This window comes from Siphateles boraxobius, unplaced genomic scaffold (assembly GCF_051911475.1).
Source record: "Siphateles boraxobius isolate OS27281-9 unplaced genomic scaffold, OSU_SipBor_1 8, whole genome shotgun sequence".
NCBI classification, from domain to species: Eukaryota; Metazoa; Chordata; class Actinopteri; order Cypriniformes; family Leuciscidae; genus Siphateles; species Siphateles boraxobius.
Window position 1 is genome coordinate 8921948 of NW_027509208.1, and position 22878 is coordinate 8944825.

Sequence of the window (22878 nt, forward strand, 5' to 3'; positions counted from 1 at the left end):
TTATTACAGTAGGTGTGTCAATTTTTTTGTGTACTTATGCACTATTCTATGGCATTTTTTTGTAGTATAAATAGTGCAAGTAGTGTATTCGCACTGAAAATTCCTAAAAGAAAAAAGTGCACTTCAAATGCATTTAAAAAAACAACAACTTAGGAACGTTTGAAAATAAGCTTATAAAATTCATACACTAGTTAGTAGAGTGCATACATAATGTATAGTGCGTAATTTGGGCACAACTAGGTTGTATCGCCTAAAGAGAATGCGTGTCTGTACAAAATGTGCCCTGTTCTGTCTGTAATGCTGGTGACGTTTTATTCCACTTGTATGTGGCTGGAATGAAAATGTTTGTTTTGTTTTGACAATTTGCATACGGTAAGCAACCTTTACAGCTGTCGTGTACAAAAAGGAGAGTCTTATGTGAGGCCCATAATTGCCGGCTGTTGCTTATCTATCCCCACCCTTGCACTTTTCATTATGAATCGCAATGAACTATGTAACGGGAGAACTCTGTAACACATATTTGATACCTAAAGGTTCACTGAAGTTAAAAGCAGAAAGCAAGCTGTTGTTTTCCAGATTGCTGATTAAAGACAGTTGAAACTCTTCAGAATAGGAAGCAGACAAAAGTGCATAACTATAATTTCGGTTGATAGTATATTTGTATATTTAGTATGTAATAGTATATTTGTAAATGTTTGGGATATTTAACAGTATATTTCCAAAACTGAGAAGAAATACAACACATACAATTTCTGTGACTGTAGAAACCATATGAATATTTAACAAGGCAAGTGCCATTCATTCATTTTGGTAAATATTTATTTTTAGTAAAAGGCTACACCCATGATTACAAACACACTCTAGTCAAATTAAAATTATGCTCCGCTCAGGATACAGAAAGATGAGGAAATGTAGCTTGTGTAAATATTAAATGAGTGTAAAATGACTGTTTCAGATGACGTGTGCAGAGCCTCTCCCATAAGACTTCATTAGAAGTCTCACATTGTTATTGTGCAAACTCAAAGGATTTCTATATTCTACTGAGGAAACTTAATTCTCTCACCTTCATTTGTCAGTTGTTGTGATGGAGACAGACTGTTGTGATTGGGGGCAGTCATGGCCTAATGCTAACAGAGCTGGACTGGTGACCCAAAGGTTGCTGGTTCGATTCCAGTACGGGCAGGAATATGATTGAGGTGTCCATGAGCAGGGCACCTAACCCCCAATCGCTCCCCGGCGCCACTCAAGGCTGCCCGCTGCTCCGGGGGTGTGTATCCACATTTGCAGTGTGTGTGTTCACTACTCACTACTCTGCTCCTAATGTGTGTGCACTTACTTGGATGGGTTAAATGCAGATGTCAAATTCACTTTCACTTTTTCACTTTCACTTTCAGACTACATGGAGGTAGGTTGGCATTGTCTGAGGAGCATTTTTAGCTGCTGCTATTGGTGAGCTACTTCACTGTGAAAAGTCATTTAATGCTTTGGTGTGTAGGAGAATATTGCAGAATAACTTTCTTAAGAGGAATTATGTTTTTTTTTGTTTTTTTTTTTTGGACAAGACAGTGCTCCTCAAATTGCAAAGACAACCAAAAAGTGGCTTGAGAACTATTCCATCAGGCTCATGTTTTGGCCTGGTCAGAGTCCAGATTGAAACCTTTTAGTGAATATTTGGTCTCACATTAAGCTCAAATGAACAGTGGGACATTTTTTTCAATCTCTCATGAATTAACTGTTTGAAGCCATTAACACTGAGTGGAACAACACTGACTCTTCTTTCTGTAAAAATGTGTCTGGCTAGACTATTCCATGCTATACTTTATCAACATTATTTGTGAAATTCTTGCTAATTTACTCCCAATCAGTGATTTGTGATATATATATATATATATATATATATATATATATATATATATATATATATATATATGAATGAATGCATGACTTTGTTGCAATTTCAGCCAGATGTGTTGTTAGTGAGGTCCATAAACTCTATTTATTTATTATTTATTTATTTATAAGATTTCTAAGAAGAGATTTTTAAAAAATACATTAATTTAATTCACATTTTGAGGTGCTGCCTAGAGAAAACTGACGTGGTTTAATTGTGTGACACTGTGCCGTCTGCTTGCCATACATGACGTTAATTTTAAGTGAACTCTTTTGATTAACAGGAAAGACCAGCTTTTAACGTTCGCTTGTGTGCATGTTGTCAGGAAAATCTCGCATAACTTGAATGTTTGAAGTATGTGGTATTTAGCATTAACGGACTGAAGCAGGAAGTTCCTGGTTGGTCTCATCAACTTGGGGAGGGCGCAGGAAGCAAACGGGCAGAATGCATTGTTCTTGATGAACAGCAGAGGGCGGTCGAATGACAAAAATCATTCAGACTGAAGCGTATTTGCATGTTCTTTGCTGATGCATTCTGTCCGATGCAGTTTAGAGAAAATACTATTGATTTTGTTTAGTTCTCACATTTCTTGAATCTGTTTTTATAAACAAAAATGAGACTGCATTACATAGTACATTGTAAATCTGGCCCAGTTAGTATATATATATATATATATTTTTTTTTATATGAATGTAACATTTAGCATAACATCTTTGGAAATGTTTTTGCCAGTTTACACGTTGTATAGGCCTACACTAGAAAACGGACCAATCAGCTAAAAGCTTGATGACTTAAGCAAGGGTACTACAGCACCGACTATTTATTTTATAGGCTGATGTTGTTGGTTATTATTATTTTTATTATTATTATTGATGTGCTTAGAAACAAAAGATGAGTTGAGCAACTGAGGCGAGCTGCAGTTTATACATTTTCAATTATGATTTGGTGTCAGCAGACAACCCTCACTGGACGCACTTTACCTCCTGTGTCAAACTGTTTCCATAACCGAAATGAATAGTGAAAACTTCAATTTTGTGTCTTTTTGATGTACGCACTTAATTATGTTAAAATTGTTGTGCCCACTTGTGGTTCACAAGGGAACATGGAGCCATTTGTTTGGAATTGTGCTTTGATGCGGTAAAGAGAGAAAGACTGTTTTACTGCGGTCACGGGCAAATGTACGGGACCTTTTTTCACACAAGCAAATCAACACGCAGTACGTGCACAATCACAGATAATACGTCACAGAGAGAGAGAGACTGACACATGGACTGGTTTGGTTGGGCAAGTTAAGTGGGCTTATTTGATTAGCTGTCATTCTTTCCTTTGCCATTTTGGTTTTCTCAGCATAAATGCATCCACAGTTTGCCATGAACAATTAGCCTGTGTGTAATGCAGAGGTCTAAAGGGCTATAGATTTATCTTTATGTTGTGTATAAAGGTGATTGCAATGGAAAGTTTTTCCAAATTAGCCAGCATTTCTGAAGATGGTTCGCACGCATGGTTTGACTCAAAACAAGAGATGGATAAGCATTAAAAAATGATTTATGTTTATAATTCAGACATAAAGTGATTAACCTGAGATGGTGGGTTACAAGGTAGGCCTGTGTGTGCCAATGCACAGACTGGTTGGAATGTCGTGTCCGTCTAGGCTTCCTGTCTATGAACGTAATCTGCGGGAAACAGGCAACATTTCCCAACAGTCTCCGTGTGACGATAAGCTGCTTTTTATCAGGGTTATGAGTCCGCGCTGCAGTTGGCAGTGCTTTTGTCACACACACATATGCACAGAGAGCCTCAGGTGGTCAGACATTGAATGTTATGTAAATGCCCACTGAACGGTGTGAAAAGGAAAAGGAAATGCATCTTTAAGCACATCTTTTTCTCTGTGGACATGTATACTTACATTACAGGCACACACATGGCTGTTAGAGCTTCTCATTTTTTCCCCAAAGAACTCTGCCTATATCACCCCAGCAGGAAGTAGGGGGCGGAATGCCATGGCCGGGGCGGAATGTTCCAAAGTTCTAGAATGTGCGGTCGGGAAGTATGAGAGGGGAAAAAGGGAGAACGAGAAGGAGACGAGAATAAGAATGAAAGAGACTCAGCAGGCCTCGAAAGTTGTTTATGTTTTAGGTTAAAACATGTCTTTAGGGTACGGCCGTGTCACTTTTTGACAGTCAGGTGGATTCAGCGGCTTAGTCTGAACTGTCAGACTTGTACTGACTGACATGATGGCCTTGTTTGCTAGATTAATACTCTGTGTGTGTGTGTGTGTGTGTGTGTGTGTGTGTGTGTGTGTGTGTGTGTGTGTGTGTGTGTGTGTGTGTGTGTGTGTGTGTGTGTGTGTGTGTGTGTGTGTGTGTGAGATGCACACTGATGATTCAGTAAGCTTACACTGGCTTACAGTGTGTGTGATGTAGCTCGTATAGGCACTCCTTACTTATTTGTTAGCCGTCTTGCCAACTGTTTTTCTTGCATTCTTTGCAGACTATGTATGGAGCTCGAGTTTTTTGCCGTTGAATGGATAGTTCATCCAATAATGACAGCTCTGTCATCATTTACACACCCCCATGTTAATCCAGACCTTTATGATTTTCTTCTTTGGAACACAAAAGAAGATATTTTGAAAAATGTCTATTGGTCTATAATGTCCAGTGGGGCAGGAACAGTTGTTTCAGACAGAAAGTCATACAGCTTTGGAACGACATATGGCTGAGTCTCGAAAAAAGCATGTACGTGTGCGAAAATGCGTATTTGTATAATGTAGGCGTGTATTCGCTGTGGTCTGGCTCATGAAATTCAGAAAGAAATGGTCATTGTGTTGCTTACTCTCTTGGGTAATGCTTGCCGTAAATGTGTGTGTGTGTTTGTGTGTGTGTGTGTGTGTGTTTCTCAAAACCCCAAAATAATTCTCCCTCTATGTGGTTTCAGGATGGATCCTACCTGGCTGAGTTTCTGCTGGCTAAAGGTTATGAGGTGGGTAAGCCAATGTAACCCTTAAAGACATCTTACGAACTCGTCAGAAATCATTCCCACATTGATCTGATGCAAATCTGTCTCTCTGCCTGTTAATAATCAAAAATAAGATTTAAATAGGCTGCATCTCATTTAAAGTTAAAGCAGCACTATGCAGTTTTTTTTTAGCTTAACTGAACAGCTTCAGAGTTATTGGAATGGTTATATGACTCTTTTCGGGTTGAATGGTGGTCGTCTCGCCCCCCTCTGGTGACTGTGAGTTGAAAAAACGCACTTGCAACTTTGGGCCGGCGGACCGCCTCAGTGTCAGGAAGTATCGCGTGATTTCAGCTCTCGCGATGTAACAAATTGCTTTACGGCACTGCACACATTACACGCATACACGCCCCCATCCAGATCCGGCTAGCTATAGGAACAACTATCGTCATGGCTAAACTGTCATATAAGAAGCAGAAAGCTAGGAAATCATTGTCGGAGGAACAGAGAAAGAGGAAACGGCAGACTGACCGAGCAAGGAGTAAGACACGAGTAAATATCGGACCTGCGTTTTCAGAATAGAGAAAAAAACGAAGAAAGCGCGGTCAGAAGAGTCTAGAAAAAGGTAACGAGAATCTGACAGCGCGAGGAACCGGACAAGAGTCCTACTCGCTCAGGCTTTCACTGTTAAAGTTGATTCCTGTGATTATAATGGGAACAGATGTCAATATCTCACATAATTAACAGGACATAAATAAGCCTACACGTTGTAAATAGTGTAAATGAGCGCAATTTGCAAACTATTATGATAAATTGCAATAATCATGTCTAACAACATTATAATAACGGACATTGTTATTAAATAATGCAACGTACATGATGTAACTTTATTGATGTCATCTGGCATTTAGGCTCAGGTTAGCCTAACGCGGTAGGCTACTTTATTATTATAAAGTGGAGAGGCCGTGAGTGCAGATCATAGACTGTCACGCTCTGCGTGAGTTGTATTTACGACAGTAACGTTAAATGCAAGTACTCTACAGCGACTCTAGGGGTCGCTGTTTGGGAAAAACGGAATTCCTGCATAGTGCTGCTTTAAACTGTTCATTTTCATAAATTTTTTGCTCATTAAACAGTTTTTTTTACAAATAAAGATATACACTACTGTGTATTTGTGAAATTTTACTACGGTAACATTTAAAAAAAAAGTTTTTGGAAGAAGTAATTTTTTCAGAATACTTTGATTAATAAAAAGGTCACAAGAACAGCATTTATTTGAAATGGCAATCTTTTATAACATTAGCAATCTTTTGTAACTATCACTTTTGATTAATTTAATATGTCCTTGCTGAGTAAAAGTATTTATTTCTTTTTTTAATGACCTCAAACTTTTGAACGGTGGTGTCTATACTGTTTATTCAAAATCATGTACACTTAGATGAGATTAACTTTTTGGTGTTCTGGACAGGTTCATGGTATCCTCCGCAGGTCCAGCTCTTTTAACACGGGTCGGATTGAACACCTCTATCATAACCCTCAAACTCACACAGAAGGAAGTGAGTTTCACTTCCTGGCTATAATAATAATCATGTTTATTTTGTTTTTAAATGTATAAATGTCTTCTAACCTGTGTAAAATATTACTAGGTATTGGATCCTCTAAGTGTCGTAAGTTGTTCATTCAGTATTTGTTATTTTATTTTGTATGTATTTTCCTTCATGGTTTCGGTCTAAATTTGTTCTTAAGAACTATTTGGATGGTAATTATTTATTTTGGGTTGGTCTTACACAATGCAGCTAAATATGGTTGTCCCTGTTCTTTTAAGTGCTTAATCCCATTCTTGTTATCCCACAAGAGTGGGAGTGACAACAGTTTTCTACGACACAATTCACTCACCGAAATTATGGCGTTTTACAAAAAAAGTTCACTGACTAGTCCCTATGTAAAATAATTGCCATCCAAATAGATCTATTGTCTGTATCTGGTTTTGAAAGGTAAAAAGAGATCAGAATGAAATTTAAAAGTCTTGCACAAAAATCCAGAGACAGACTCCGTTTTCTCTTTCCAGTAGGTCCGGTGATGGGCAGCTCTATATATTTTTCAGCAAATAATTGTTACAAATAATTAAACATTTCAGACATGGTAATGATCTCTATGTGTTGGGTCTGGTAGCTTTCGTTAAGGTGACAATCTTTTAATTTGAGCAGATTTGGAGGATAAAACTCTTTCTAAGACTTTCCCGAGCGGTAAAGCTATATCAGATTGCTTTATGTGAAATTCAAAATGATTTTATTCCGTCCATCATAGACATGAAGTTGCACTATGGGGACTTGACTGACAGCACATGCTTGGTGAAGATTATCAATGAAGTCAAACCCACAGAAATATACAACTTGGGAGCGCAGAGTCACGTCAAGGTAAAACACCTTCATTCTCTCTGTATTTCTCAATAACACAGATCCTCTTTGTCTTCTGACTCTCAAACTCTCCTTCTGAACGGACGGACACACACGCACGCAAACTGTTTCATAATGACTTGGGTTTCTTTCTTGGTGTCTGTGAGGTGAACAAATGACCCCATCCAAGTAATTCTTTGGAAAGGAAAAAGGCTTAACCAAATACAGAAGACTTTCTTTCACTCTCTGTTCCTTTACCCACACCCCTAATGTCTAGTCATCTGGGATGAGGTCAGGGGGATGTTAGTCAGAGAGTTGGCCATCATATGGTGTGTGTGTGAACTTCTGTGTGGGTGCTACACAGTGTAATTTATGGGAAACAAGCAGAACCGGCAGTTAAAGTGAGGGAGAGGAGGGAAGAGAGGAAGATGACTGAATAAGAAGATCAAAAGCAGAATGAGACGAAAAAATGTGGAGGGGTATGAATGAGATGTTAATATTGACATTGTTTCCTTCAGATGCTCATGCTTCTCTGATGTTCAGTCACAGGAAAAAACAATTAAAAGTGTTAATCTGGTATTAGAGAGAAATAAGTGCCATGTTTTTGCTGTAGCCTAATACGTTTCAACCAGACTTCCGAAGACCCCACTCATGCGGCATGCGTTACATCAGCAAAACTGAGAAAGTTATTATAAGTTGATGAGAGATATTGGTATCCACAATAAGACCAGAGACATTTATTAAGAAAGTTGAATAAGGGTCAATTTTGATTTCATGATGTCAAGCTCAACCATGAACGAACTACACAGAATGCGTTTTTGCATTCCACTGCTCGGCTTTTCCATTACTTTTATTTGTAAACATGCCCTAGACTGACATGTTTGACTGTTGTACTTTTTTTGCAGCGTCTTTCGCCTCACGCAGCATTAAAAGAATATGTTGCTAAAGTTCAATAAGTTCAAAAACACTCCACTTCCCTGCGTTGTCATGGAACGTGCAAGGTAAAAAAGGTGTGAGGACTCAAATGCAGAGAATGGTAATTTATTACAAAAATAAACAAACACAAAAACCCACGAGGGGGAAAAACACAATAAATGAAACAACTGAACCTTAACATGAAGCGGGGAACGGGGAATCACGGGGAACAGGAGACATTAGACAAACGATCCGACAAAGACTGCAAACAAGAGGAGGCTTAAGAAGGGAACAAATCAAGAGGGGACAGGTGGAAGAACTCAAACAATAATCAGGTAACGAGGGGGAGGGATCAGACAACGACCAGAGCACATGGCCCAAAATAACAAAACACCCATGTGCAACACAAGACAGGACAGGCATGTGACATGCGTCTCATGCTTTTAAAAAATGTTCTGCATGAACCACTCCTAGAAAGCAAGTTTTTCCTGCTAAAGCTTTCACATTATTTAACCCTTGTATTTGATAAATGGTGGCATCAAAAGTATTTGGATACTTTTGGACACTCAAATCACTTAAAAATGTCTGAATGTCAATGTATTTGGTACAACATTTAAAACCAACCCACAATGGTGAACAAACGGTGCCACTTTTTTATGTAATTTTTGGTGGATACAAGTCAGTTCCCCTTAAATTCACACAGGTGTACTAGCAATGTAGCGTTTGCTAAATGTTTTGCTTAAGTGTTTGTGCTATATTTTTTTTTTAAATAAATGCTATTAGGTTTGATATTTTGTTTATATAATCCAAAGACATTCATACATTTTTAAATATGGCTTAACTGTTTAAATACTTTTTAGAGCCACTGTTTGTCTAAAATGATTCATGAGCCTTAATGGTTGGTTTGTAAGGATGGAAAGATCCAGACAGCACCTGCAGGCTCACACTGAACACGTACAGTTAAATACAGCAACTGCCGTAATATAAAACTAAATAATTCAGATGGAAACTGACTGAGAAACATTGGCCAACAGACAGGCATCCATTCTAATAATTGGGAGGTGTTCTGGGTGTCCCATCAGGAGGATCATCTGCTGTGATGACAGATAACAGCAGGATGATCACTGTCACAATGGAGCTTTAGTACAGCTGTGGCTCTTCAACAAAGAGAATAAAAAGTACTTTAAGCACAGACATAAGACTGAGGGAGAGTAGTTCATATTTGAAGATTGCTGTCATACTGTGACAACCGCAATCAGGATTGCTATGTGGAATAATAAACAAGCTTGATTTAATTATACCTTAAGTTTAGGCTAGTTAACTTGTAAATGTGTGTGTTAGCCGGGTATGTTCATTAAAGATAGGCGTTTCAATCAGTGCCCGCTGTAATGAAGTGGTAGATCACTGCTACTCTCTGATTGTAGTTTACATTTTATACTCACCGCACTTTGTTTGGATTTGGCTAAAAGAGTGGCAGAGAAAACACATACACACACATGCTCGGTTTCCAGTTATTACACACAGGGGTCAGCAAAGTGCTATTTTGTTTGAGTACCGCTTGGTGGTTTTTGTTTGTTTATTCTTACAGAAATGTTTCAGGAAGAAAGTGAGTTGCTTTTTCCCTCCTTCCACATTCTGTCTTTGTCTGTGAGCATCCATAGTCCTGTTTGAGTTAGTCACATAAATCTGAAGGATATATGACAGAAAGACAACAAGTGTAAAGACTGTAATGAGCTGTGATTGAATTAAAATAGTTATGGGGTGTTCAGGTCTAATGTTGCCCAACAAAATGTTAGCTCTCTGTTATACGACTAATGTTGAAATGATTGTTGATTTATAATGGAGTTCGATAAACTATTCCTTTTGCCCTGTTCCTGTTTATTACAGAAACATTTTTAAATTTGATGTTTTAATAATTATGTAGAAAAAACAATATATGAAAAATGTTAAAAAATCTTTTACATTTATCAAAGTATTTTTTATATATACAGTACAGTACAAACATATACAGTGTGTGTGCGTGCATGTATGTATGTATGCATGCATGCATGTGTGTGTGTATATATATATATATATATAATTGTGTTAAGTAAAAGTTGTTTTATTTTTAGCATTGCTACTTTACATTGTATTTAATTTACGTGCTATATTCAAGGGACAAATATACACTACCATTCAAAAGTGTGGAATCAGTAAAATTTTTCATACTTTAATTTAGAAAGGACACATTAAATTGATCAAAAGTAACCTTGAAATATATATGTATATATTTATAATTCTATTTAAAAAGAATTTCTATTTTTTTATCAATGCTTTTGAACTTTCTATTTATCAAATAAGCCAGAAAAATATGTTTTCAACTGTTTTCAACATTGATAATACTAAGGAAAGTTACTTGAGTATCAAATCAGCATATTAGAATGATTTCTGAAGGATCATGTGACACTGAAGACTGGAGTAATGATGCTGAAAATTCAGCTTTGCCATCACATGAATAAATAACTTTTTAACATATATTAAATATTACTGAATTTTTGATCAAATAAACGGAGACTTGGTAAGCACAAGTGACTTATTTCAGAATCATAAAAGACCTTACTGTGACAAACTTTAGAACAGTATCTCTTTAAATGGAGTAGTACTATTCTGTTTAATATAATATAAACAATTATTTTTTAATAAAAATCTATCAAATCTAATAATTAATTTATCACATTAAAATGGAAAATCTATAGCACCTGTTAGACATGCTTAACACAAATTATGAGGTGATAACAATAAAACAACACTGCATTATTCAGGTGGGATATACCAGCTTCAGGAGGTCTGTGTGTGCAAACACAATGGAGAGATAATGGCGTTATTTACATGTGAATGCAACCGGTTCTGACTGGCATTTCAGCATGTTGTTTGGCAACAGATAAAGAAAAGCTGTGAACCATAATGTCGACTTTACCACCAAAAAAAGCACAGTGTGCTTTACATTTTGATGTTGTTTGTACAAGTTTAAACCTTGCGGTTATTATCAAATAACCACAAATGGAGCTGCCTTGTGGGATAGCAAACTACAATTAGTCACGTATGACCACATCAAACTTAGATAACATGATACTGAGTTCAAGTGGCACTTTTTTTGGCTGAGATTGTGAGGGAAGTAACACACAAAGGGCTGCAGAATAAAAAGAAATCATAAATGAATGTACCCTGTTTGATTAGAGGAACTTGACGCTTAATTCAATTCTTCCGAATCACTTTTTGACTCTTTAAAAAAAATATATATATATATTTTAAAGTAATTAAACTGAGAACACAAAAGAACATCTGTGGTATTTGGGCTGTGTTGTTCTGAGTTGACCTCTCTGTCAACTCCAAACGGTTAGTATGTTTCTATTCGACTCTGAAAGTCTCAGAATAAGATATCTCTCTTATAGTTGCAGCAGAATCTGTTTGCTCACCGTGTTAGGTAGGGTGTGATTGGCATGAGCTTTGTGTTTGTGTTTGGATTAGTGCAGAGCTGTAGCTAATATACAAGTGTTGGACTAGAATGTGTTTTGTGTTCGCTTATGAATCTGTTTGATGTAAAATGTAAGCTTTGTCTAGGTAAGACTTTTGACATTGTATACATGCTTGTAGAGAGATGTGACAGCAAATGCCGAAGAGAATGCCGGAGTGACCCACTGAAAAATTCTTTCAGCTCAAGCATTTCCGCTAATGATGACAGCATTTTTTATTAAAGTTGTGGTTGCAATGTAGGAGACTTTGTGTTATACTGAGCCTTAGTTTCCTTGTTTCCTAATTGGGTATCTAGAGGACGCAAGCAGTCACACACAGTTAATTGCTTGTGTAAATCATTCCACTCTTGTCACCTGCAACCACTGACGTCACCGCCAACAAACAGGCCTTTATTCAGTGGTGTTACATCATGTTAAAAACATGATTTTGATTTATCTAAATGACAGCACCTATTAAACTAGTGATTAATTATGAGAGATAAAAATGTTTGCACTCCCATTTCAGTCGCTCTTTTAAGGGAAATTTTAAACACATTTGTTTGTGTGGTAGACATGTTGTATAACATGCTTATTCAGACACTGGGAGCGGTAGAAAAGACACATGATATGTAATCTTTTTTTCTGTATTTGCTACTCGGTAGACTAATCATTCTAATCATTATGTATATTTTATAGATATATTATATGAATTATATTATATGAATTATAATCAGTGGGTCATTTTTATTTGTTTATTTATGTAAGTTAAAAGAATGTCCAACTAAGAATTTGTGTGCATATTTTGTTGGCCAGTTATAGACACATCACTTAGTTTGTGGATGCACGTTTTGTTTTTTTTGCAGCATTTAAAAAATATTTTTTTTTTTTTAAAGATGACCCAATAAACTTTTCATCTTTGGAAAGTGGCAACATAAAGCACATCAAGCAGTGTTGTCAAAAAACAAAAACAGTTTTGACATCTCTAGTCTAGCTTTGACTGTTTCACATTAGGCAAAGGAACGAGTGTAAGGTCCGTCATATAGTACACATTGTCGTTTTTTGCAATATTCAGTCTAAGATAATGGGTTAAGTTTGCTTGACTTAACAACATCAGCTCATGTAAAATTTTGGTAATAGTCTGATTGACACTCTATGGTACATCTGAAAAATATGCCATTTTTTGTGAATTCACTGGCACAAGCACTCAACGCTTGGTTGAGAAGTGGAAAATAGCCGTTTACAGAATAAAAGCAGGTAGTGCAATGAACAATTCATCCTTTGTGTGGTATAAACTGACACATTCCTGTCTCATGCCCTGCCCTAAAGGTGTCAACATTTGTCAAGAGAAGCCTTTATTATATACTCATGTTGATTATGGATATTCTTATTTATTAGTATTATTAGTATTATTGCCATTACATCAGGTAAAGATGTTGAACAGAAGTAAGGAATGAAAGAATAAAAATAAAGAATGATAGTTTGGATCATAGCATTACCAGAGATGTTGGCTCAAGTGACTGGAAGACTAGGATCAGGAAATATTCAACTGCAGATTAGTATAGTGTGTGAATCCAAAGTAAACTCTAAAAATGATTAATGACATTTAAGATTATGATGAATGTAAAGTAGGACGCAAGAGAAGAGCTTAAATACCAAAACATAAGCCACCAGTTATCACGTTATATTCAGAGAAATGTTATCAATGTTTGTACTTTACTCAACGTTTCTATTTTACGTCCTTTATTTCATGCAGATTGGTGGAAAAATCTCAAAGCGCCACGTTGTGCTTTTTCATCTATCGCAGAAACCTCTCTGCTTCCTTTTTAAGCTGTGCAAATTATTGGACTCTGGTGCCATTTGTCTGCGTGACCTTTAGATCTGTACTCTGTAAGTTCAAGATATGCAAGCAGGGCTCAACAATAAGGATACAATATTTTTTTGCCCCCAGTCAGGCCAGCAGCTTAAATTTGTACTGCCCTGACAATATTTTTACAAGCCTTAACACACAAAAGCTATTCACTTTATTTTTTAGAAACATATACTATATGTGTTTGATAACTTTGAAGGGATAGTCCACCCAAAAATGAAAATTCTGTCATTAATTCCTCACCTTCATGTCGTTCCAAACCCATAAGTCTTTCGTTCATCTTCTGAACACAAATGACGATGTTTTAATGAAATCTGAGAGCTTTCTGTCCCTCCATTGACACCTACGCTGCTACCACTTTGTCGCTTCAAAAAGTTCATAAATAGATCATTTGAATTTTAAGAAGAGATACGATCGCTTTGTATGATGGTGAACCAACCCTTTAAATTGACAATATATTTTTATTTATGTATTTTTATATATGTTTTAGTTTGGCTTGTTATTGTATTGTATTGTCATGTAATCACATTACCTCTGTGGTGTATGTAAATCAGAATTTGCAGGGGCAGTCTTCAATATAATGCAGAGAACAAAATGTTTGCATTTGCAAGTCATAAAAACAAGCGGGTATGAAGGGTAATCGATTGGACAAGAGACAGTCAGTCTGACATTGTGAGTTGGATTATTTCAGACAGGTTAGTGGATGGCATGTAATGACAACACACATTTGAGAGTAAAAATTATATGGTAATGAATTTGGTCTGCAGAAAGACCTACTAGACACCAGAGTCTATAATTACAGCTATTTATAGCTTGGAAGCATTCATCATCTACTCTCAAAATAAGTTGGCCAAGCACTCGTATTTGATATTGTGGTGTTTTTTGTGTTAATCTGGAGCGCATTCTGCACTGCTCAGCTCTTTTAATGCAACAAAACTGAGGCGGATGCTCAGCGTTGCAGATTTTGGCATATCAGTTTGTGCATTGTCAGTTTCAACATTGTTTAGTATAGGCTGCTTGACATACAGATAAGCACACACAATTGCTCACCTCATTCTTTTGAGCTCCTAAATGACAGCACCTGTCAACTGTGATGACACATGTGCTGTGTGTGTGTCAGAAAGTTGGTTCAGTCAGAGACCACTCACATGTGGTAGTTGTTGGTTGCTGGCAGCGCAAGGTTAACTGTCAACTGTCAGGAGCTGAACAGAACCTTGTGTCTGTCTGTGCTGTTCTCAAGCAAATGAAATAGCACGATGAAAAACGTGTGGTCGGATTATGTGGACTGCACTATACTCGTCACTTTAGAAGTGTTTGCACAAAGCCCAGACCTAAACACCTTCGGGATGAATTTGAATGCTGACTGTGAGCCAGAACCCATCACCCAACGTCAGTGTCTGACCTAACTGATGCTCTTCTGACTGAATGGGTACAAATCCCGCAGCCTTGTTTTAACATCTAATGGAAGGCCTTCCCAGAATAAGTTCATGTCATTTTTTTTAGCCATGTGTTTGAAATTAAATGTTCATCAAGGTCAGCCACTTGTTGTTTTATTTAGTTTTTTGTTAGTTTTAGTTAATTTATTTACTTATTATAATATATATAATATTTATTTATTTTCTATTTATTAAATTAATATTTTTTATCATATTTTCTTATTAAATAAATTTTTTTAAATGTTTCTTATTATTTATTTATTTTATTTGATCTTGTTTTGTTTTAATTTTAAAAAATTTAATGTGATGTTTTTAATTTATTTCCGTTTTATTTTTTAAACAAATTAGAAAATAAAATGATGCATCTCTAATTTAAAAATAATTAATAATTCTTTTTTATTTTTATTGAACTCAAATGACAAAATAAAAATCTCTAGTTTTGGATGGAGCTATGGGGCTATACGAGACAAAAATGGTCGAGAAACGCTGTCTTCTGGAAACATAAGATGTGGTAAAAATAGAGCTTTGTTTTTACAAGGATGGAGACAGTTTAAGGTCATCTGTAACAGGCTAAATGATTCCCTAATTATTCGCAGTCATGGTTTCTCCCCTCCCTCCCTCAGCTCTCACACACTCAAGCTTGTATTAGCTCTGCGATTGCTACAGACAACTTGCGCCTGGGGCAACCCCAACCGCAGCCCATAATGATCCAGGCTGTTGCCATGTTTACATGTGTGTTTATGTTTGAGGGAACGAGTGAATGATGAGGTGAGCGTGTCTGGTTGAGCAGGCAGAAGAGCGAGGGAAGTTGGTGTCATCTCAAGCATAGATTTAATTAGCTGATGAATTCCAATCCTGACGTGCCGAAGCTGTGAGTAGTGCAGGAGTAGTATCGATTGGGGGGAAGGGGGTAGGTAGAGCCAAAAGAGAAAAGGGTTTTCGGTTGTGCACGAGTCGCCTTGGGCATGGGGACTTTCCCAATGTCAGACATTAATTCTGCCCCCCTGACAGTTCCAAGTTGCTGTGTAAATACAAAGAAATTGCTTTCGCAGCACAATTTTCTACAAGTCTCCTACTCACTTCAGATAACGTGTAAAATGCGGCCGCACTTACATAACATCCCTGTAATTTCCATGTCTTTTCTTAGCCTACAAATGTAAATGGAGCAATTTGGAGTTCATAGCACGTTCTCTTGCATCAACGCAATGGCTACTGCTACTAGAAACAGCTGGAACGAGCAAATTACGGTATCGGTGTTCCTCTAATAGCACTATTTTGGCATATTTGTGACATTTGAAATCAGTGTCCTGGCTGTTTGTTTGGAGAAAACAATGCCCAAGAAATGAAAATTGCTTGTGGCGTGGCAAGATGCCGTGAAAGCGCTCCGCAAGGCACAATCTAAAAACATAAATCTACTTGTACCTGACAGAAACATGTCTCTCTTAGTTCTAACTGGTATGATTGAATGTTTTGGCTCACATTTAAGAGCATGTTTGCACAGTCCTAAAAACTTAAGTCTAATTATCCCAGCAACGGTAATGATAGCTATTGGACGACCGCCAAGCAACACATCGAAAGTCAATCCATTGCAGCATTATAAGGATTATTTTGAAAGTGATGTGAATTTGCGTTGCGAAGACACTTAAGTATCGTTTAAGTCTCACGATAATCAGCTGTCAGTCGCTTTTTGTTTTCATGCTGAGGTGTGGTTACAGATGCGCACTTGGGTATTTCAGAACTTATTCAGATCATGCCTGTTGCAGAGGGTTTGTCTCATTGGAAAATCGTGTAGGTGCGATTCTGAGAAGTTAAATTTGAGGAACAGGTTAGATTAGTTAGTCTCTCCCTCTCTTTCTCTTGCTCAGTCCTTGTCTGTCTTTCTCACCGTATCTTCACCATCTCAGTTTCAGTCAGGGATTCCCCGGCTCACTTGTGTTTGGGAATTAAGTATGTCTGAACTCGTTAAATTAGAGCAGAGACCTTCTCTCTCAAAAACACATCATGTAATAATTCAGTCGCATGATGTAGCACCCCAAACCATTTGCAATATTAAAGTAGTTCACCCAAAAATGTACATTTATTAGCTAACTCATACCCTTGTTACATATCTCATGACTTTCGTTCTTTGTGGAACACATGGTTGTTGTAAATGGTTGTTTTCTTCCATGCAAATACAATTACTAGGGTTTCCAGTTATCAAAATGCGAAAATACAAAACTGGTATTTGTGCACTATTTTAATGTTACAGAGTTTTGTGAGGAACAGGCCTAAATTAAAATCTAAATTTACAGATAATCTTGGCATCTGCTTGTTCTCTTTCCCGCTTTCATGAGAGAAGAAGGGACGACTGATTCGTGAATCGATCATCTGTTACTCTTTACTAGTTAATAGTACATGTAAATAAACACGGATGATCAATAGGTAATTTGAAAGATACAGTTCAACTTACCGAAATGTAATAAAATCGATCAATACGTGTTTTTCACCCGCGGAAAGAGGTCCATAAAACAGCTGGAGAACAATGTCACGTAACGTTACATTTACCTCAGGAAAGCCATGATCATAGCATGTTAGTTGGACTTAAAAAAATTGCTACAGAGAGAAGTTAAATTGAAAATCTGATTTTTTTAGGCCATTTCGGCCAGCCCTAGCTAGAAGACAAACCCTTTGATGCTCTGTGTGTTTTCCACTAACAGCAGAGCATGCAACTCTATGCAAACAAAGACACTTGATATCAACCATCAAGGACAAGAATGTTTCTCTCAGCTTTGTGGGTTTTGTGCCGAGTTTTATTACTAGACACTTACTTGTTTTCATATTTCTTTAAACATATTTCAATCATGTTTGTTGACTTTTTGGCTTATTTTATTGGGTTATGTCATAGCACTGAATTTCATTTATCCATTTACTTGTATATTTTTGCATTAAGTCTTATGCATGCACGATTTGTGTTTGCCAGATCTCCTTTGACCTGGCTGAGTACACCGCAGATGTTGACGGGGTGGGTACACTTCGGCTGCTGGATGCTGTGAAGACCTGCGGTTTAACTGACACAGTCCGCTTCTACCAGGCCTCCACCAGTGAGCTTTATGGGAAAGTACAGGAAATTCCCCAGAAAGAGACCACGCCATTTTACCCACGATCCCCTTATGGTCAGCACACACACATGCAGTACCTTATACTTTAAATGTTTTGCATATTTATAAAATATGTACACTACCGTTCAAAAGTTTGGAGTCAGTAAGATTTTTTGAAAGAGATTAATAGTTTTATTGAGTAATGCAAATTTAAATTGCCATTAAGTCAAGACATCTCGCCTTTATATATTCAGCGCTTTATACAATACAGATTGTTTCAAAGCAACTTGACATTGATTACAGGAAAATGATTCAGTGATGCAAACAGTTAATTTCGGCTCTAAAGCAGCTCTAAAAGAAAAGTTTCATTATTCAGCTGAACTCCGTTTAGTGTTGATTCACAATATAAACATTTTTACTGTATTTTTCATGAAAGAAAATGCATCCTTGTTGAGCACAAGAGTCTTATTTCAAAAACTTTTTTCAAAAAATCCTATTGACCCCAAACTTTAGAACTGCAGAGTATATATATATATATATATATATAGGTATTTTATATTTTGAAAATCATCATATGTCTGAATTATTGATAACATTTCTTTAAAATTATTATTGCAGTAACCTTCTGTCTCTCCCTTAGTTTTATCTCTCTGTTGTTTATACCCTGCTTGTTTTTCCACAGGTGCTGCTAAGCTCTATGCATACTGGATAGTGGTCAACTTCAGGGAAGCCTATAACCTCTTTGCTGTGAATGGGATCTTGTTCAATCATGAGAGTCCTAGAAGAGGTCAGAGTTTAAGACGCACCACTCATAAAATCTTCCTACATACTGCATATAGCTTTAAAAAAATAATTGAATGTTTGGTTGTTCTAGTGCAGAGAAAATGAAAGTACTTTGCTTTGGGGCAACTTTACGTCAAAAGTAGGCCTGGTGCTGTTTATTTTCATTTGGTTTTGAAAAATGTGCAGTAACCAACTGCTATGTGATAGACCTCATAACTTTATCACCTCATTCAACAAAGCATATGACGCATATATCATTTTGTTGTTGGTCAGTGTTTGGTCAGTCTTAACAACTCAACACCCTTTTTATAACAAATTAACAGTGAGAGTTTAAAAATGTAATTCTTGCACACAAATACATTTAGATTAGAATTCATAAATGCTTCCAGAAGGTTCACTCAAAAAATGAATGTTTTTTTCATAATTTACACACCCTCATGTCGAATGTACACAAAAAAAGACACTTTGAAGAATGTTTTTTTGGTGAACTTAACTTTAACTTAATTTATCTACCCTACAGTTTAAAAGTTTGGTGTCAATATGATTTTTTGTTGTTGTTGTTGTTGAAAGAAGTCTCTTATGCTCACCAAGGCTGCATTACAGTAAAAACAGTGATATTGTGAAATACTTTTACAGTTAAAAATAAGTTTTCTATGTCAGTCTATTTTAAAATGAATTTGCTGAATTTTCAGCAGCCATTACTTCAGTCTTCAGTGTCACATGATCCTTCAGAAATGCTGATTTGATTCTCAAGAAACATTTATTATTTTTGGTTGAAATAAACATGTAACATTTATTTGCATGAAAGAACTGCAAAAAGTGGATTGTGGAAACCATTATACAGTGTTTTTTTTTTTAGGATTCTTTTAATAAATGTATCTAATGCTGCAGCAACCTGTATTTGCAATATAAATATTTTATAGGAATATAAATGTCTACTGTCATTTTAAAAGTATTTATTTTGGAAAAAAAATCTCGTTGACTGCAAATTTTTGGATAGTACTGTATGCTCTCTGCACATGCAAATATATTTTATATTCAAGAAAATAAATTCACTTTAATGTATTTTAAGAACCAAAAGATGGATTACAATGAGGCAAATTTATCAGACCATTTTGTGTTAAATTGTGTATTTTAGGTGTCAAGCTTTCAAAGTTTGCTGAGTAACTAAAATTTGCTTCTAGACGAAACCTCTGGAGTGTTTTTTACCCTGTAAAGGCGCTGTCAGTGTTGTGATGGCAGTCACAGTGCAACGGAACGGTTTACATTGCAAGTGTGTAGCGTGACGCAGCAACTAGATGGCTTCCATTATAAGTGCTTGCAGTGGCGACATTTTCAGTGATTGTAATCGGAGTGACAGTTTTGTTCTATCACATGTATAAAAAGTGTGTAATTTCTAATTCTGACAGAATTGTACTTATCTAGCCAGCAAATCAAGACATCAAGATGGCTCACTAGGTTTTAAAACATACAATTGCTGTGGCCGAAACCGCTCACTCGTTCACTAATCCCTATGTAGTGTATGGCATTTAAGTGCACTATATCTGCAAAGAGTGAACGAAATGAAGTGAGTGAATTTGGACGCTATACACTGTGCTATACAACAGCTTTGTCACACGTAGTGGTAAAACTCCTTTTATCTTACATGTTTTATTAACTTTATAAAATAATATTAACAACATAACAATCATAATGACTTTATTTTGTAATAATATATACCTCCGTGCCAGCTTTGTAGTTTCATCGATTGAAATTGTTAGAAACTCTCATGCTCACAGATGACGTGGTCATTGAGCACCTCAGCCGACTGTTATGATTACATTCAAATGAATACGCTACCTACAGATGATTAACGAATATTTTTATATCATCCACCAAATTATAATCTCGTCTTTACAGTTTAACAAGTTAACAACAATGCCACAAATTATTAAAACACCTGGCTGTTAGTAAAACACATTAAATTGAATTAATGCCTAAATAATATATTTTAATAAAAACATAATATGAAACCTATAAATACAATACAAAATAAATATAATACAAAAACCTATAAAATGTAGCTTATTAATATAATTTCATTTAATTTTAAAATTCATCTATATAATATTGTTTTAATATTTTAATGTTTTATTCAAGTAATGATTTAAAAAGAAAACTAGCATGAAATAAATGTTAAAGGAGAAATTAGAAAGTTGTAAAGTAATTTCTGGTTTAAACTCGCTCGCTCCTGCACTTTCACAGGAGCTCCGTCCTCTCCGCAGTGAATTGTGGGAAATAGTGCTTCAGCAAGTGTACATCGAATGTACACTCGAATTCTGAGAGAGTCGTGGGTAAAAGTAGTGAACAAATGTAGGGAATGATGTCGTTCACTCAGAATTCGGACACCATTATAAAATGTCTGACACCCGATATAGTGCACTATATAGTGGATAGGGAGCGGTTTCGGACACAGATAATAACAGGGCTGCGGACTACAGTGAAGGAAGTGATGTAAGGAGTCCAGGGAGAATGTTGTGTGTGTGGCCAGCTTCATTGCGATTGGTTTACGGGGGAGTATCATGACACAACATTCGGTAAAGGGTGCAGCCATGAAATCTTCTCAACAACAAGAGTGTTGTTCTGTGCCCCCACCCACAACCTCAGAGCAAAGGAAGAGCAGTGATATCATCCACTAGCGTTAGTTTTTTTTACGCCGGTGAGACAAACATTGCAGACTAGACTTTTAACCGATTGTGTGTGTGTATTGAAGGAAGACGAGGAAAAGGGGAGTACAGGGGTGGAGGAGGGTTAGAGATAGCTAGACAGGGGGAGAGATGGATGGGATAGTGTGAAAAAAGCCAACTTCATTTCCTGTCCGATCGCCGTGGTAGCCTCCCGTCATTGGGCGGGCCGGCAATGATGAGTTAATCTGGTTTGGAATTCACTTCGGAATTTTAGCCGGTGTCCACTTACACCAATAAACAAACCAGCTTCGAAAGAGTTTACGAAAGATGAGAAGAGTAAAATAATCTGTTACAAATCCACCACAGAGACGTCTGGGGTGTGTGCGCATGTGAAAGTAGTTGCACTTTGACACCTATTCAGATTCGTACGTCTAATAGTGTGTAGTTCTAGATGAGAGAAATGGTCATGCCAGTCAATCAGACAACATCTAAAGGGCTCCTCCATTACACACTCATCTCTCGTCGTTTTGTTTGCTCACATTCTCTCTTTCCTGTTGAAAGACGAGCGTTTTAAGAAGTTAAACCTCCAGGTGAGAGGGGCTGCACCTGTATGAAGGTGTCGATGGACCTCTCACCTATCGCAGACACACACGCGCACACGTAGACACTGCTGGATGAGCTGTGAGATGTTTTGCTCTTTCACTTCTTGACTACCCACCTCACACACCTGTGTTTGTGTTGTCGTGCAGTCATGGCAACAAAGAAGGGAAGTGAACGAGATGCTCCTTTAATGTCTCAAATTAAACATCACTCCTCACCTTGTATCTCTCTCACACTCTCTTTCCTACACACTCCCACATGCACTCCAAAGCTGGCATAGTTTGTTACTTTGAACTCAACAAAAAGTTTTTTCTGCTTGCCCGCTTGGGCCAGTAGTTCACATTCTCTTCTTGCCCCGCAATGTTTTCACTGGCCCCAATACAATTATTTGTATTATTATTATTATTATTTCATCCACATATTATAAAGAGACAAAAACTCCTACTTGCCAAACAAGGTCAAAAATATATTTGCAATCTTTGTCACTTGACCTATATTTTGATTGATTGATTGAATACTAATTTGAAATTATTTTTCTTGTTTTCTGTAAAAAAAAAGTCTAATGTAACTACCTATGATTTTCAAGTATGTGAGGTTCATTGATTTATTTTTATATAAAAAAAATATTTATGATACAATTATATAAAATATTTTTTATGGATAGAATTTTACATTCATCATTTTACATTTATACATTTCATTTTTATGAAAAGGATTTTTATAATACATTTTTACATATGAATGTATGTTTTTTTTTAATCAAATTTGCAATAATAACTGGAAGTTATACAGTCCATATTT

The 22878-nt window shown here is 36.6% G+C and overlaps 1 protein-coding gene across 2 annotated transcripts in view; it reads left to right on the forward strand.

The window, feature by feature from the left end:
• gmds (GDP-mannose 4,6-dehydratase) overlaps positions 1-22878 on the forward strand; it is a 61216-nt gene that overhangs the window by 1116 nt on the left and 37222 nt on the right. The window contains exons 2-7 of one of the 2 annotated variants that reach the window (XM_077220309.1): positions 4826-4870; positions 6315-6402; positions 6493-6513; positions 7154-7263; positions 17911-18103; positions 18711-18815. In XM_077220309.1, coding sequence (XP_077076424.1) covers positions 4826-4870; positions 6315-6402; positions 6493-6513; positions 7154-7263; positions 17911-18103; positions 18711-18815 — 562 coding nt within the window. The remainder of the gene's footprint in view (positions 1-4825; positions 4871-6314; positions 6403-6492; positions 6514-7153; positions 7264-17910; positions 18104-18710; positions 18816-22878) is intronic. The other variant, XM_077220310.1, reaches the window with a different exon arrangement.